The 16,725-nt window shown below is 53.9% G+C and overlaps 3 protein-coding genes across 3 annotated transcripts; 1 reads left to right on the plus strand and 2 right to left on the minus strand.

Annotated features, from left to right (window-relative positions):
- Nucleotides 1–5,740: 5,740 nt before the first annotated feature.
- On the minus strand, nucleotides 5,741–9,362 carry J4E84_007037 (uncharacterized protein; the record flags this gene model as incomplete). The annotated part of the gene is made up of 3 exons (XM_049389623.1): nucleotides 5,741–9,007; nucleotides 9,054–9,138; nucleotides 9,190–9,362. 3 exons carry the CDS (start codon nucleotides 9,360–9,362, stop codon nucleotides 5,741–5,743), a joined length of 3,525 nt encoding a protein of 1,174 aa, XP_049242816.1.
- Nucleotides 9,363–11,111: 1,749 nt separating this feature from the next.
- J4E84_007038 (uncharacterized protein) lies at nucleotides 11,112–12,023 on the plus strand (the record flags this gene model as incomplete). Its single annotated transcript, XM_049389624.1, has 1 exon — nucleotides 11,112–12,023. One exon carries the CDS (start codon nucleotides 11,112–11,114, stop codon nucleotides 12,021–12,023), a length of 912 nt encoding a protein of 303 aa, XP_049242817.1.
- Nucleotides 12,024–13,544: 1,521 nt separating this feature from the next.
- J4E84_007039 (uncharacterized protein) lies at nucleotides 13,545–15,320 on the minus strand (the record flags this gene model as incomplete). The annotated part of the gene is made up of 1 exon (XM_049389625.1): nucleotides 13,545–15,320. The coding sequence occupies one exon, from the start codon at nucleotides 15,318–15,320 to the stop codon at nucleotides 13,545–13,547; it is 1,776 nt and encodes a 591-aa protein (XP_049242818.1).
- Between the last annotated feature and the right edge of the window lie 1,405 nt (nucleotides 15,321–16,725).

Here is a 16,725-nt window from a genome sequence, read left to right on the forward strand (position 1 = left end):
TTCGTTTGCGAAATGCTCACGAGGACGAAATGAGCACCGTATACCTCCGGCCAGTACGGACGTGGATCGAAGGCTACCAGACGCTTGCGACAAATCTTCTTACAATTAGCAGACCGCACCAGATACAACTGACTGTCGTTGCGACGTACGTACTGAGTTCGACTGAAGAGAGCCCGGGCGACGACGCGCTTGATGGAGTAGATGATGGCGAGGAGACGTGCGCTACACGTTGGTGATGACCCAATACGACAGCAGTGGCTCCGCCCAACAAACGGAATGATCTCGTGGCGATTGGATGGACCTCGTGTGGTGTCCAACGGACACTTTGCTCGGCTATCGCAACAGTACCAGTCGACTAGTTACTTTGACAGACAAGTCAGCAAGTGTCAAGAAGAGGCGATCGTACAGATGCTGTCGACCAAGATGAGATGCAGGCCTTACCAAGAGTAGGGAAACGAACCAGGTTATCCTCTCGGGAGAGCTTTCGGCTAATGTCACTAAGGAGGATGGTATCCTGGGGCAAGGTACTTGTGCTGTACACGGCTTCTTAACGGGTCAACTCATGCCTTCACTTCGGCCCGCTAGTTGCTCAGTCCTGGCGACGCACTTCGCCAAAGCTTGTCCAAGCGCCTTGCAGACTACGTCCGGTGTGTAAGTGGACCAGCGTCCACACTACATGGCTTGCCAGGTTACGACGTGGTGGATCCATTCATTGGACCAAACGGCCGTTGCCGAAAGCAAGTGCTGGGATCTGAACAATGCGATAGTGAAAGAGGGATCGAGGGGATAGCGTCGTACGGCATCAAACACAACATCCGCCCTGAACCCTGCATCTGCACCAGGGCATACATGAGTTCCTTTGTCGAGGAGACATATGCGCCGACCAAAACATTTCCAATGAGCTCGCGGACGTGCGAGCTGGCAGCGCTGAGCAGCTCAGCAACTCTTCAGCCACCGGCGGTATCAGCGGAGGACGTGGCATTTTGTGCTTCGTGATTGGCACCTATACATATCTCCAGACGGAACATGGCTTGTGGGAGGCTAGTCCATCGCTACGTCCACACCAGCGGTATCCGCTGCTGAAATTACTTGGCGATTGTACCACCACGCCGCATGTACCTGGTCAGTCCGTACGAGTGGCATGCTCAGACTGAAATTGTTCCCGTGCAATCCTTCTGAGAACACCAGATTATTCTGGCATACTCCCTGTCGGCCTGGCATGAAAGAACCGGATCGGTGCAATGTTTACCTGCAGCGTCCCGTGGAAGTACGGCGCACGTCCCTCCTGGCTTTCGTTGCAAACGTGGCCCAATTCCTCACGTATCTCGGATATCTGCACAATTGCAACTCCGTTGGAACCTGTCATTGGTGCACACACTGTCGGTGTGTGTTCAGCCTTGCTCCCGTTGGCGATACTCGAGATACGGTATACAGCATAGACACTGCTGGCTTGTCTCTGCAACAACAATCTGTCTACCGTCAAACATTGCAGGCTGAATGCAATTTCTGGATCAGACATATCTTTTTCTTCGTAGTGAGACATGGCGCGCTCTAATGCAAGCCCTTTCACTTGCCTGCGACGCGAAGTCATTCACAGTGGACTCTCGACGGGCCCTTGCCTCACCGGACCTTTCCAAACAAGTCGCGTTGTCACGTTCGCTTTGACATATGGTCGGATTGATTGCAGGGCTGGTCACGAAGAAAGGCGGTGTTTATGTCTCAGTACAGACCGCTCAAAGAAGACGAAAGCCAGGTTGCTGCACCAGCTGTCGCGACCCGTGACCACAGCTTGATGAGAGTCGTCTCCAGGGCTCTTGTGTATTTTTTCGTTCTATTTCCTGGCGAATCGGTGCCGTTCTGCAGAGCAGCTTGGATACTTACAGCCTTACCCGCTGTCACTGTGCGTGGCCGGCGGTGGGAGATTCGAACAACTCACACTGCCTTCCGGTCAAAGAAGAGTGACTTCGTGAGATCCTAAGCGGACTCGCTCGAGCTCGTTGCGCTGATTGGGCCAAGGATCAATGCATTATGAGGATGATGGTCATTCGCATGGCGCTCAGATGGGGAGGAGATGGGCGCTTGCTATCGATCATTGTGCATGTGCCCAGATTCTTTCCGCTTCCGCTGGTTACACAGAAGCCGTCACAGTGGGATGACAGTCGGCTCGAATTACCTCGATCAGCAAGGTCTATTCAGGGTGAAACTGCGGTGCGGCGAGCCCAAGTTGGAATTGAGCGGCGAACATCAGCAGGTACAGAGCCATGACCAGCGACCTCTTTGAGTTCGCACCCAATTCCGAGTCCAAAGCTATGGCCCGCATCGAGCAAGGCAAAACAATTTTGTGGCGAAGCCATGTCTTGGTGTGATAGCTGTGTCTATTGGACATGACGCAGGTGAATAGACATCTCAACCCGGCCACACGCCATGCTGAGCGCGCGCTGTGGTGTCGTCGCAGGACCAGCGTCTAAGAGAACTGGTTGTACGACAACGCTGTCAACATGCTTGTACCTCTGATGAGCCGTTTTACCGTACGCATCGGCGCCGTTGGTCGTCCTCCCAGAGTTGACCAGGGTCTGCCATGAGTAATGAAAGACTAGAGGAAGCATGCACTCCATCGCCTCAAGCTGTTCACCGCATCAGCAAGCACCAGATGCACGAGACAGACTACGAACAGCATCGAGGGGACAAGTCCAAGAACCCATGCGCAAGTCGAGCGTATCCAGCGATGCGTCTGTTCAGCACGACATGTAGTCTCGTAACACAGCTACTTTTTAGGTGGAAACATCGGATGTGGTGCCTCTTTGGGTAGAACCAGAAAGTAAAATGCGCGACAACGTGTCGATAGAGGATGTACTGAACTAGTCGTGCCTCACGTACTCAGGCGACGCGTACATCCTCAACGCATTTGTTCCATTATCTCTCAACTGCCTTCTCATGCAAAGCATGTGCCAAATCGCGACACGACTATCATAAATTCATCCACTATACAAAAACCTCTCTTGGTTTTCTTGGTGTCGATCAAGACTATGAGACACTGGCTCACCCCAGTATTCTTGCTTTCACCGATGTTGTCTTCACGATCGTTCCACAAACGTCACGGCACGCACAAGAGAAAAGCCCGTAGCCCTTCAAGGCTATCTCAAAAAACACAGCCTGAACGGTACTCCGCCCCCTCTGGCGCATCGAATAGTACGACCAAGCTGTCAGAATTGCCTTTCCTCGTGCCCGACGGGTGCCGCGTTGGGACGTGTCTCACACAACCTGACGATGCGGAAGCAAGAGTGCAGTCGGTCCGCTGCCCCACCAAACCACTCTTGCACGACGGACTCCTTAATTGCCATCTTGTTAGGCTTTCCATAACGCAATCTCACGATCGCGCCTGGTAGTGCCTTTTCGCTAAAACAAGAAGGAATCAAGGATGATCCTCGCATTGTGTCTATGAGAAAGCACGACTTCCGGTTAATATCTCAAGAACGACTGTCAAGGAGCGTTACAGGTGACGAATTGCGGGCACACAGCGTCTTGCGAAAGGACGTTTGGTGCACATAGTAGTCGAGGGAGCACGCTCTGTACCCCGGAGAAGGTTCTGACTGACAGCTGCGGTGATGCAATCAAGCTTTGTGGCGCTTTCCACACGGTAGGACGACTTACGACGACACTCGAGCAGCAGATGCACGTTCAGTGAAAGCAGCAAAAGCATGCGCGCATCACCACACCGATACTCGCTTTACTAGCTGCACACCGGTGTATTGGTTCTTGAGAACGCAATTCGATGCTCTCAGTGCGACAAGAGGAGCCTCGCCCTGCCCCTCTCGGTGTGCAACAATTGAGATAGGTATCCGATATCGATACCGCTGCCTATCTACTAGGTCCATCTTCACGCAACACTACCCATGTCCGCTAGATGCCTCCGCGATCTCCATCTATGGTGCTAACATAGTGCCCGAGGAGTAGTCCACTCCATTGACCTGGAAACCCAGACGGATCGCACGAACCGATGCCTGTTTCTAGTCGCCGCGATCAAGCGAGATCATTCACTCTATTGGATTCATCGACGCCGAACCATTCAAAAAGGACGGCGAACAACTACAGGGAGCTTGCATGCACATGGTCCTTGGCAATCTACTCAGACAGACCCCAAACACCTGCTCCGGGTCAGATGCGCAAATGAGGACAAGTGTCACGGCACCGGCTAGCTTGGGCGCTTCAGGTACCACGGCGTACGATTCGACATGTTCCTGACAGCACTGACAGGTGTCACGGTGCGAGTCTTTATGCGCGAGCATGGTTGAACAGTCGCTACGGAAGGTGAGCCGATTAGGGCAAGCATGCCTCACTCTTTGGGCTCTCTTCCCGACCCTTTCAGTTCTTACTTTCCCTTCCTGCGGCAACGTACCTCGTCTTTCTCCCCCTTACGAACGCGCGTCACATGTTTTTCTTCTTCACATGACCTCACGTGTTTGTCATTTCTATCTGGTCTATAGGCTGTGGCCACCACACCAGCCAGCACATCGGGTCACACACACGCGAAGCGACTGTAGGAGAGATGGACGCTGCAGCTTCTCGGAGTAGGGCGGCCTCTTCCATTCAATTGCCGCACACGGTGAAGACGCCATCGAGCTATGGTCTAGTTCATGTGAGTACCCTCTCCCTCCTCCGCTCCGCTCCCGTGCGGAGGCCCACGCTGATAGACGATCCTATCGGTGTGAAAAGGAAGAGGCTGTGACACGTTTACATACCCTCCACCAACGTGGCCGCCACCATGCAACCAGCCGGGCAACTCAAGATACGTGCCGAAGACGCCGACGGACGCTTTTCTGTTAGTTCACCGATAAGCGTCATGACAAGTTCATGGACAGCCTGTCATTTGGCTTGACGCTCCGTTAGATTCCAAGCTCTGCTGCCGGCCGAGGTAGTTGACAAGACCCCGCTCCCGGTCGTGGAGGTAATATCCGTCCTCATTCCAAGTATTGGGAGGACGTCACGGCTGTCAGAAACCGCACGTTTGGTACATGCTCCCGCTATGGAGTAAGCCTGTACATCACATTTCCATTACCGTATTGATGCAGACGGCCTGTTTTGTCCTCTGCCTTCCGCTGTCACTTCCTCTTTTGATAGCAGGGCCTGGAACGCTCTTTGAAGGCATTGTACCGGCGCTTAGAGTGAGCTTTCCACTGGCTGGCATGAACTGAAATGATGAATAGATAACGGATCGGTGGAAGAAGTATTTGTCTTGCGGGGACGGGACGAGTCAGGCGGACCATGAGCAAACACTGCGACTGACTTTTACAACGGTTGTACAGTCTGCAGTTAATTCATAGGCCCTTGGATGGATACGCTGATAGTATGATCAAGCACACAGTATGAACAGCTCAGTATGAACATGACAATAGTCTCATCATTGACCACGACTACACAAAAGATTATCTCAGAAGAAAGTAAGCAAGAACAAAAAAACGCCCATTCAAAACACCAAGCAATCATAGCCAGCCACTCAATCGGGGCCGATGCTCGTCCATCCCATCCTACAAAACACCTTACAAAAACAATAACAAGAACCCTTTGGAAGCACGCTCACTCTGCTCCTTCATGTGCTTCATGCGGTCGTGATGCTGCGCCCGATATAATATATACACAATACACAAAGTTTTACGCCTCAACATGCTCGTTATGGATGGGAGCATGCACATACAATGGATGAAGAATGTAATGACACCCCACATATGCCGTCGTGATAGTCTCAACGGGATGAGCCAGCTTGCTTGGGAAGAGGCGAGGGGTTGTACGTCCATCCGCCATCGCGAACGAGGCGTTCTCTTGCCTCGCGCTCCTTGCGCTTCTCTTCGGCGGTGACTTCGTCGTTGGCCCAGTAGGCGCTGCTGGTGCGCTCGCGGAAACGCTTGTGGCGCTCTTTGTTGGGGAAGACTTTTTCCATCTCCAGCGGTGCAATGGGGCCGAAGATGTGCTCGGGATCCATGAGCTGTTGGTTGCTCAGCATCTCCCGGAGGTTGGGGGTGTTAACCCAGCTGGGCTGCTCGAACTCGTTCTCGGAGTCTTCGTCTTCCGAGTCGGTCATGATCTCAGGCAGCTTGATGTCATCTCCGTTGGGGTACTGTATCGTGGGTGCCTGGGATTGGGGTTGGTATGCGGACTCCGCGAATGGAATCTTGCCCTTTGCAAACTGAGCATGTGCCGGAGTAGTTGGGTTGAGGTTCTTCGCCTGTTGCGAAGGTCGTTTGGCCGGGCGATGCAGGGTCTCATCGCTTTCGCCTGGGAACTGTCGCTTGGGAGGAGGCTTTGCAGGGTTGACAGGAGGAATGTTGATGCGGTTCGCATCCTGAACCGTCTGCAGGCGAGATATAGGTCGGGCAGCTCCAAGATCAGCGCGCGGTGGTTGAGATGTTGAAGCCTTGGGCTTTTCAACCACAGATTGCGGGCGGGCGGCTTGAGGCGCGGGCGGCTTAGAGATCGGCCTCGCAGACTTGGTCCCGGGTGCAGACTTGGTAGACAAAGCTGAAGCCGGGCGGTTCGCTGCGGCTGTAGGAGGCCTTGATGAAGGTCCTACAGATTTCCCCAAGTTCTGAGGAGCTGACGGGAGAGGTTTGCTCGATGACGGAGCCGGACGAGCAGCAGGGGGAGGTGCCTGTCCGTACTGGCTGCTCTTGAGGTTGACCATAATCTTCTGGGGTGCCTTCGCCTTTGTAATAGCGTCCTTGCTTGTTGGTTTGGCAAGTTTCCTAGGCTCACGAAGAGGTGCCTTCGTTGTCTTAGTGGTAGGCAACAGGCTCTTCGGGGGTGGCGGGGGTGGCATTTCGTCGCCAGAGTCCACGTCTTGGTCCCTGGAGGAAGCAGTGTTTGATCGAGGGATACCAGGTCGAGACACGGGCTGTTGTGGTGCTGCCTGCGCTGGTGTTTTACTCGCAGCCGATGCAGTGGGTTGCCGAAGACTTGATTGCGACGACATAGCGGTCGGTGTCTTTGCGCCCATGGCTCTGGCCTTCTGAGCATGTGCAGCAGCCTTGCTTTGTTCCTTCTCGCGCATCTGCCTGAGCTTGTCCTCAGCACGCTGTTGTTGCTTGGTCTCTCTCATTTCCTTCTCTCTCGCGTCCTTCTCCTTCTGCTTTTCGCGTTCAGTGGAGCTGCGAGTCCGTCGGCCGTCTCCCTTGAGTGGGCTACCGGGCATGGTAGCACTCTTACCAGACTTGATAGAATCCTTGGAAGGTGAGCGCATATGAGTGAAGATGGTGGCCGGTCTCTCTGCGCGCTTGGGGCTGCTTAGGGCATCTTCTGATGGATCTGAAGAGGGGAACTTGGGCCTCGCAGGGCTCTCCTTGAGTGCGTCCATCTTCACCTGAGCGCTGGTAGCACTCGATCCGATGAGCTTCTCTTTGGCTGCGCGGAATGCTGAATACAGTTTAGATTTCGAAGCACTGAGGGGGCCATCCATGTATTTCTTACTAGTCGGAGAGCCAACCGGCGTGGTTGATTCAGCAACTGCTGTGAGATCCGGATTTGAGACTGAAGTGAGCTTCGGCGGTACATGCCTAGCTGGAGAGGTCTGTACGTCAGCAGTATGGCTCTTGTTAAAAGCAGGCCTGGCGACCTTGGGTGCGACTGCTGCTGTCCGAACCGGCGAGATCCAGTCGTCATCGTCGTCGTCCTCTTGTGCGGGTTCGGGTGCTGGGAGACTCGGGTACGCTGGCTGTGAAGTCTGAACAGCTGCCACTTCTTCCTTTGCTTGTGTGGGTTCCTGAGGCTGCGACTGCGCAGATGTGATGTTCTGGCTAATGCGCTTCGGCGCTTCGTTCTGCTGCTTGAGCATGTTGATCCGCTCGAATAGACGCTGGGTCGAGGTCTTGTTGTGAACCTTCGTTGTCTCCGATTCCTCTCGCTGAAGCTCCGGGCGTTCCATATCCACATCCGAGTCATCGGCGTGTTGTATCTCCGCAGGATGCGCGAGCTGCGAGCCTCCCAGACTCTTTCCTCCTGTGAATCTGCCCATCTGGCTGTTGCGGGCTTTGCTCTGGTCGATGTGACTGATGCGCGACACTCGGTTGCCCATGCTCTTCTTCGGGAGCAATGGCTCGCGTGCGGGAAGGGAAGCAAAGGTAAGACTGCTTTTCCTAACGAGCGGCTTTACAGGGCTGGAGTTGTCCGAAGGAGATCGCACATCATCGTCCATGTCCATTTGATCATCGATATCATGATGGATGAGGGTATCGTTGTGCTCAACTTCTGGGGACGCAGGCGGCGGGCCTGAGGGCGTAGTCGAGTGGTCGGGCGCGTAGATGTTCTTTGGCTCAGGCGCCAGGGCGCGGTTGTTCGCGGTGTCAAGCGCGTCGTGGGTCTCGGCGGAGATGCTGTACTGTTCGGAAACTACGCGTGGTGGCTCTGGGAAGTCCTCCATATCCTCCATACTGTGATCCTCCGCGTCAGAAAGGTCGTGGTGAATCATTGTACCATCGGCATCAGATCGCGAGTGGTCAGCCTTGTATTCGTCATCCACTTCCATCGCATCCGCGTCCGCATCCTTTGCGCGCGAAGCTTCCCGCGAGGCATTCTTGCTCGCGAAAGCCTCATTCGCTGAGACGAAAGAATCGCCTGTGTCGCGGTCTTCTTCCTTGTCGTGTATCGAATGACGGAAGGATTGAGTGGGCTGTGTGGGTTGTGTTGAGAAGCTTTGTGGCGGTGAGAAGACTTCGCTGGCTTCTGAAGTCATGACTGTCTCTTGCGAGGACTGGACAGGATTCCATGCTGGTGCAAGAGGCTGTGCTGGGCGCTTATCGAATACATTCGCTTGGAAGCTGGTGTCGACGTTCTCCTTGCCGGCGCTCTCGGGTTTAGTAAACAGCTGGCGCGCGATGGGCGTGCGGGCGACGGTAGGCGACTGTCGAACCGTGTTCTCTGCGTCTTCGGCGATCTGGAATCTAGCCTTGACGTTTCGCAGACTCTCTTCGGCGGCGCTTGTGCGTTTCTGCGCGTTCGCAGACTTGATGCTGGCAAGAGGCTGGCTGATGTTAGTATGGGATGGAAGGCGACGCGCAAACTCTTACCTGGCGATCGACCGCCTTCTTTCGCGCGGTGCGAGGCGTCTTGCCGCGTAATTTGCCGGGTGTCTTGAAGACATCGAGGTTGTGTCTACCGGAGAGTCAGTCTGGCGCGTGTTGACGCAAGGTAGACGCGACATACGGTCTGTCGCTGGCCAAAATGTCGAACATGTGCTCGTTGAGCCATTCCAGCTCATTGCGCACAGAGAAGCCAAAATCCTCCAATTCTTGGGATACAAGCGTGTTGGATTGATGGCGCTCCTCGAGGATCCATCCAGCGGACCCTACAGTAGGTGCCTTTGTGCGGGCAGCCATGGCGAATGTGTGGGAGGTAGAAGTAAGTGCGGGTGGTTGGGCGCGTCGCGGTGCTGGCAGTCGCGTTCCGGATAAAGGTCAGGTGTCGTCTAGGTTAGCTGAGCATGTCGTCTCGAAGCAATTCAGTCGTGTATGTCAACGCCAAAGGCAAAAGGGCAGTCCTGGGGGGGGTCGTCGTCGGGGCGTTGGGGTGTTGGACCTTGAATGTTGTGACGCGGGACGAATCCAAACAATCGAGTGGGCCGCCCATCGCGCTGGCCATAGCGTTGCCAAGCCCGCCTCTCCCTTTTGGGACGACACCTGCATCCTCGCTCACCATGGTGCACTGCGTTGCATTCTCTCTGACTATTGAGCCTTGCTATCATTACTCGAGATATCGCATGTTTAAGTCCTCTCTCACTTGTGTCGGTGGTGGTGACTAAGTATAGCACGCGGCAAAGGCCCGCCAAACGATCGCTGTAGCCGTTGAACACTGACCACCCGGCTGTCTTTGTCGCTACTTCTTCGCTTCGGCCTATCGATTAGCTCCCTTCACTCCTGTACTCATCGCGTCCTTCGGTATTCGCGCTCGAGGATGGAAGTGAGCTATCCAGCCACATACTTGGGAGTGCCCAAGTAGACCTCAAGAGCGCGTTTACTCCTATGTGCAACTAACCTTCAATGTATGCAATCAAAGAGCTCCTTTGGAGCGTTGAGGTCTTGTAGTCATACGTACGTATACAAGGTCCAATTGAAATCAGGAGAACGATGATTAGCATGGGATTGGAAGGTACCAGTGGCTCCTCGCCCCTCTGAACCAAAATATGACAGAAAATGCTGACCTTGAGCCAAACCCCTACGGTGCACCGCTTGTCAACTGCGCTGGTCCGTGGTTTTTTGCTGCCGCCCACGCCCCTCTCGGCCACATTGTCGCACATAATCTTTCCTTGGTTGCTCTGGTCGCATTTCACTTCAAAAAAGCTTTTACTTGAAAGCAGCACTTCCGCCATCAGAGTTCCACTTCTGTCACTCCTACACATCCACGCCGCTCACGACCTCTCATCTACCTCTGAAATCATGTCTCCTTCAAGAGACCCCAGAATTCCGGCGGACGACAAATCTTATAACAATCCTTCTCTTCTTGGGCGCATGCAGGAAACTACATGGGGCTGCGAAAGTCCGACGGAGGACAGTCTTCCCAATAATCCTCCTGGGCGCAGGCGGGAAATGCTCAACTGTGATGACCCTCCCAGCTACTCGTCGCTTACCATACGACGCTCCCATGACCCAGAGCACCCTTGGAATAGACCTCCGTCAACATATCGACCTCTCGTGCGTGCTTCCTCCACAGCTGGACCCTCTCCTGTCTCCCACCGCCAACCGATACGACAACAGAGCGAGCATGAGCTTCGCAACGCAGTGCAATCTTCTCCCGAATCGCGACTAGGTTCATTCATGACATCCCCGCCAGTCCTGCCATCACTGCCATCACTGTCACCACTGCCATCGCAGGCACCGCTATCACCAGGGTCATCATGGTTAACAAAACAGCCACCACGATCATTACGGTCAGCGCGGCCTGCATCAACCACAAAACTACCAGGAGCTGTATCCACACCTGACCAGCCTCCTTTGTTCTCAACATCCCATGCTCGGATGGGCATGACTGTCAACCAAGACGGCACTTCAGACCAAGTAAATTTCCCCGGGCTCACTCAGCCCTGGCGATGGGATTATCCCTCTTCAGAGACTACCAATCCCCCCGTAAAGATGATCGCACCCGTCAATCAAAAGACGGGAGAGGTAAATGGATCTCATTCCGCCAAACTTGCTTACGCAAATGTCGACTTCAGCACTCCTTCTTCCGCCTCCAAGGATACATCAAGGACTACGCTACCAATTCGAAGTCTTGGTGACCGATATAAGCCGCCAGTCTTCGGAGAGCCTACACCCCTCAAGTCTAGAGTTCTCAAGCCTACAGTTTACGAGCCTCCAGTTTACCAGCCTAATGTCTACACTTCACCCAAATCGGCCTCGGATGCCTGGCTAAAGGCCCCACCAAAAACCATATCTCGGGCTTCTGGCTACGAATCAACACAACTCGACGGCTCACCAGGCCTCAGAGCACGCCTGGCAACTATCCGTGATCTTCGCCAGCGAAAATACACTGACGCAGAGATCGACACAATGGTCGCGGATATGGGCAATGTTGGACTCTCCTTCCCCGAGCTTTTGGAGATGCTCAGGAATGGACCACAGACGGAGACCTCTACTAGGAAAGCAGAGCGCGCTCAGAGCAAGGTTGGTGCGCGACCGACGGCTAGCACAACCCCCACAACACCTGCCAAACGCGATGTGCCGACATACTCCCTCAACCCCTCTGATGTGGAAGGTAGGAGGACTCAGTTGCCCGTCAGGAGCCAGAAGACCACAAAACCCATCAAATCGCGTTTCGCAGTCGAGAACCTCGCTTCGGTGCAAACGGAACCCGCTGCCCGTGCCGAGCTGGACAGGGTGTTGGCTGTAGATAAGTCCAAGGCTCCCGAAGAGAAGGTTCCCGAGGAAGAGTTCGAGACACTGAACTTGGACTCGGATGAAGAGGAATGGGACAAGGTCGACGCGGACGATGAGTGGGAGGTTGTCGATGACCCGAGAGCAGAAGTGGAGAAGAACGCGGTTTAGATAGGTGTAGCTGGTTTCTTGGGTATCTCTCTTTCTCGGCTCACGTTGTAGCCTCAGATTAGCTTGAGGTGAATCTTCAACTGCAGGCTCTCATCACTCGAAAGGAACTTTGTGGCACGGTGAAGTAGGCAGTAGACCAAAGCAATGAAAGCCAGTGCACGAGCCGTTCGACTAGAATTATCCATGCAGCTACACATTCCAACGACCAATTTCACCCACTAGTGAACATTTCTCAACGTAAAGAACGTCTATAACCATCCCCCACCGCAACCACAGCACTCAACCATCGAACCTGCGAACATGTCTCCACCTCCTCAAGGAACTGAAAGCCATCCGACCACCCGCCCCTACTGGATCCATCACGAGAGAATCTCACCACTTGATCTCTACCCAGGAGGCAGGCGCGACCGCTTCGGAGGAATAGACCCAAGCCAACCATACCGTCCGTCTTCTCCCATACAACCACCAGCCAGCCCTCTAGCCCAACCAGAATCCGCTGCGCTACCAGAAGATTATCACTCCCCATCATTAACTGAAATCTTTCCACCTTCCGTCTCCGCAACACTCCTCGACCCTACCCCTTTACCAAGAACCAATCCAGGTCAGCGAAGGCGTGTTGTACATCCTACACAATTCCAAACCACCACAACCACCCTACCCACCTTCCTCGCCAGCAACCTCCTCCCACTCCTACCCTCACACCCCCTCTACCCCACCCCAGGCACGATATGCGGAATCTGCCAAGACCCGTTCCACGCTGCTCACGCACCCGTTCTCATCACCAACACACCACATTGCGTTGACCACGTCTTCGGCTACCAATGTCTGCGCAAGTCGCTCGCATCAGGAATGCCGAATAGCAATAAATGTCCGCTGTGTCGGACAAAGTGGTTTGAGATAAAGAGAGAAGGATTGGAAGATTTGGCGGAGGTTTGGCGGGGTGTAGAGAGGGAAGAAGAGAGGAGTGTTAGGGAGGGGGAGGAAGCGGAAGCGGTAGTTGCGAGGAGGCTGACGAGAGAGGAGATAGAGGCTCGGAATGCATGGCTGGGTGATGTTGAGCCTGATGATGTTGATCGTGCGATGACAATGATGGAGATGGTAATGCTCGTTGCCGAGTGTATTTACGCCATCTTCGTCGGGTTTCTCATACTGTTTGTCGCAGCCTGTGTCGTTGTTTGCCTTCTTGAATTCTGGATATCAAGGGAGGCGTTCCCGTTCTGGCGTAGGTTGCAAGAGGCGTTCAATGTCGATCAATAGTAAGACGCTTATGAGAGGGGAAGCGAGGTAACTGAGCTGTGGAGCTCATCACAGGGAATATACGAGAAGACGAGTTCGTACTAGTATGCCATTATCGTTACACGTAACTGTAACATGCGCGCGTTAAAAATTCCATACAAAGACATCCCATTCACCCATCCACCTGAACACCGTGCGAGAAACAAATTATGCAATAGTGACGCTGCTTCCACCGTACTGTAAAGGGACTTTTTCGTACTCTTCCAATCACCCCTCTTTCTGTTTCTAAGTCTCAGACCACCTAGCGAGTGTGATACTGGTAGTGTACACCATGGCAACGACACCGATAACCATCATGGAGATGTCACCGAACTTCTCCCAAGGACGGTTGGCGACACCCTTGTAGTGCAGGTAAGCAGGGTAGATGTACACCAGAGGTACACAGGCAAAGCTTCCAATGAGCGCAACGAACTTATCGAGGTCGCTAGCTCCAAGGATGGCGATGGCACCGCAAAGAATGACGAGACACGTCCTGAAGGCGTTCTTCTTCCACTTGGTCATGTTGCTCTGCTTGCCGGATGCGCGACCAAAGATCTTGAGCTCAATGTTACGCATGGCGGGGAAGAGTTGTACCGGTGTGCCGACGAGGACGGCCATGGAGTAGAGGAACTGGACGGCGTTGACGAGCTTGCTGGTCTGGGGGAAGTTGGTGATGACCTCGACGGAGACGTTCTCTCCAAAGGTTCCGTAACAGAGGACACCGACGGACGTGAAAATGACGGTGATGATGAGCATGACGATGTAGAGGAGCTTGCTGAAGTGCTCGGGCTCCTTCATGCTGGACTGAATGGGAAGGATAAGGCCAATGCCCTCGAAGGTGAAGATGGCAGAACCGATAGTCAGAGTAAAGTCGCGGGGGTTGAAGAGCTCGATTGATGGGTTGAAACCGCCCATCTTGGAGATAGATGAGATATCGTACCAGTAGATGTACGTCAGGCCGATGAGAATGAAGACATCGGCGAGAAGGGCGGCAGGTCCGAGCTTGGAGATGTTTCGGATGAAGGACATGGGTATCAGAACAGCAATCTGAATACCGATGAGCGCATTGGTTGAGAGAGGCTCCTCAGCGTGAGTGACAGCATCCAGGAACGATCGAAGGTTGTCGGCAGTAAAGATGAGACCAGCGCATACGAAGCCGATTTGCGAGAGCGTGATGGAGACCAGAATGAGGGCTCGGAATCTTGGTCCCACAACGATAGAACCCAGGTCACCGTAACCACCACCACCGTACCTCTTTCTTGTTGCCAGCAGCAACTCGAAACACAGCGCTGTAATAGCAGAAACCATGATCATGGTGATCGACGAAAACAGCATTCCGCCGTTCTTGAAGGCCTTGGGCAAGAACATGATTCCGGTACCGATGAACGCCTTTAGGAGAGTAAAGAAGGTCTTGACTTGATCCGCATCACCCTGAGCCCTCAGTCTCTTCGAGCTCTGTCGGCGTCCGAGAAGCGGTCTCCGCTCGCCTTGCGCCTCATCTTCCTCTTCAACGGCAGATTCCGCATCCGACGAATCTTCATCAAGATCTTCACCAGCGAATTGGCCATACAGTTCAAGGAACGAGATGAAGTTTCGCGTAACAGGCTCCGAGATGTAGCTGACACGCTTGCTTTGCCGCTGTAAGTATTGGCGTCTCAGACCGCCGGGCGCGAGCTGATCGCGAACAGGTAGTTCGTCATGGTCAACGTCTGAAATTGACGGAGCAGGGTTGCGGCCAAAGTGAACTGCATCAGAAAAGGTTGCTGCTCGTTGGTGCAACTTTTGCCGTCTGTTCTGTGCCGCAATCTTGTACAGGTCGCGGTGGATGTCGCCACCCTGTAACCGCAACGATGATTCCGGAAGCTGGCGGTCGCCCGAGTTGGAGGCGTTATCTGCGCCCTCTTCTGCCGCTGGCGTCGCTGGGTCAAACTCTGAGAAGTCGAAGCTTGGGTCTAGATGCTGCTCTAGGACCCTGGCTTCCTTGGGGTTGGCACCCGCCGTGGTCTGCGGTGTATCGGTCATCGCGGCGACAGCTTCAATGAATGTTCAAACACCACAGTAGATGACTGGAAAATATCGACGGAGCTACGCGACTTGGGCGTCTGGTAGCTTGGGCGTGGCGGTGAGGTCCAAATGATGAAACAACAGCCAATCAGGGTTTGCAAAGCTCAAATGGTCCGTGTGCCTGACATCACCGTGTTGTGAGGTTTGGCGTTTGCAGTTTGTCGTGACAGAGTAGGAGAATGTGCGAGAAAGCAACAGCGAAGGTTAGCACAAGGGAGGAAAGCTACTTGAAGCAAAACAAGGGACGAGAATCTTCGAAGACGAGACCGCGACGGACCTGGGAAAACATGACGATCTCACTGGCGCCTTGGCACCGAGGCACCTGGGCACGTGTTGCGGAGAGTGGCCATCCCTGCGTCAGCCACGCCATCATTGGCGCAACAACCGACCGCGGCCGCATCCTAGGAGCTCAGTCCCAAGATAGCCGTTAATCAATACACATTGCCGGCAAAGCAGAAGAGCCCTTTGATCCGCACTTGACACGTTTCGTGACCGTCAAAGACAGCATAAAGGCTGGAGAGCATACTGTACGTGATGACTGCCCAACAAACTCCGAAAATCGTCTCACGATGGCCCCTCCAGGATTCGGGCCGCCTGGATACTCTGTCCCGCACCGCTCCATGCATCGCGAACCGCCCCCAGAAGGGTCCGATACCAACACCCGGCCCTATGCCATCTTCTTCTCCTATCTGTTGACATGCTTCTCTGTCGCGGTTTTCATCATCCTGAGGCTCGTCAAAAGAGCTAGCGTGCTGCGAAAATCAACTACCGCACAGCTCCCACCAAGAAGACATGTCTGGCTGTTCAGTGCACTTGCCGTGGGCAGCTTGCTCACAACATGGACGCACATGTTCCAGTACTTCAAGGTCAGCTATCAGTCTTGGCTGATGTGGCGTAGCTACTACGAGCTTGAACCTGGCCAGAATCACTGGGGTTTGTGGTTGAAAGAGACTTCCTTGTTTAGAGAGGCATGGGAGACTGTCATCATCGGATATGCGAGGTACTGGTGGTCACACCAGATCTTCTTCTTTGCATTGGGTCTGGGGTTGTATCTGGAGCAGAAAGGTAGAAGATTACACTTGTTACTTGACAAACACGACTAACGTATCTAGGAATACGTCGCGGCATTCGATATACCTGGGCATTCATGCTGCTTGGCCAGATCGTGGCCATCAGTTTTGCTACAAACCTCTTCATGCTCACCCTACTATTAAGCCCGCCGGCACCAGCTCCATCGTCATATGGTTCGCGTCGGCAAACGTGGCTAGGTCCATGGCTCCTAAACATTTTCGCCATCTTTGCAACTGCTTATCCCGCGATGCAACTAGCAGATGAACACTACTGGCATCACCCTACACACTTC

Source organism: Alternaria hordeiaustralica (genome assembly GCF_023758085.1).
Source record: "Alternaria hordeiaustralica strain BMP 2776 chromosome Unknown scaffold_14, whole genome shotgun sequence".
NCBI classification, from domain to species: domain Eukaryota; kingdom Fungi; phylum Ascomycota; class Dothideomycetes; order Pleosporales; family Pleosporaceae; genus Alternaria; species Alternaria hordeiaustralica.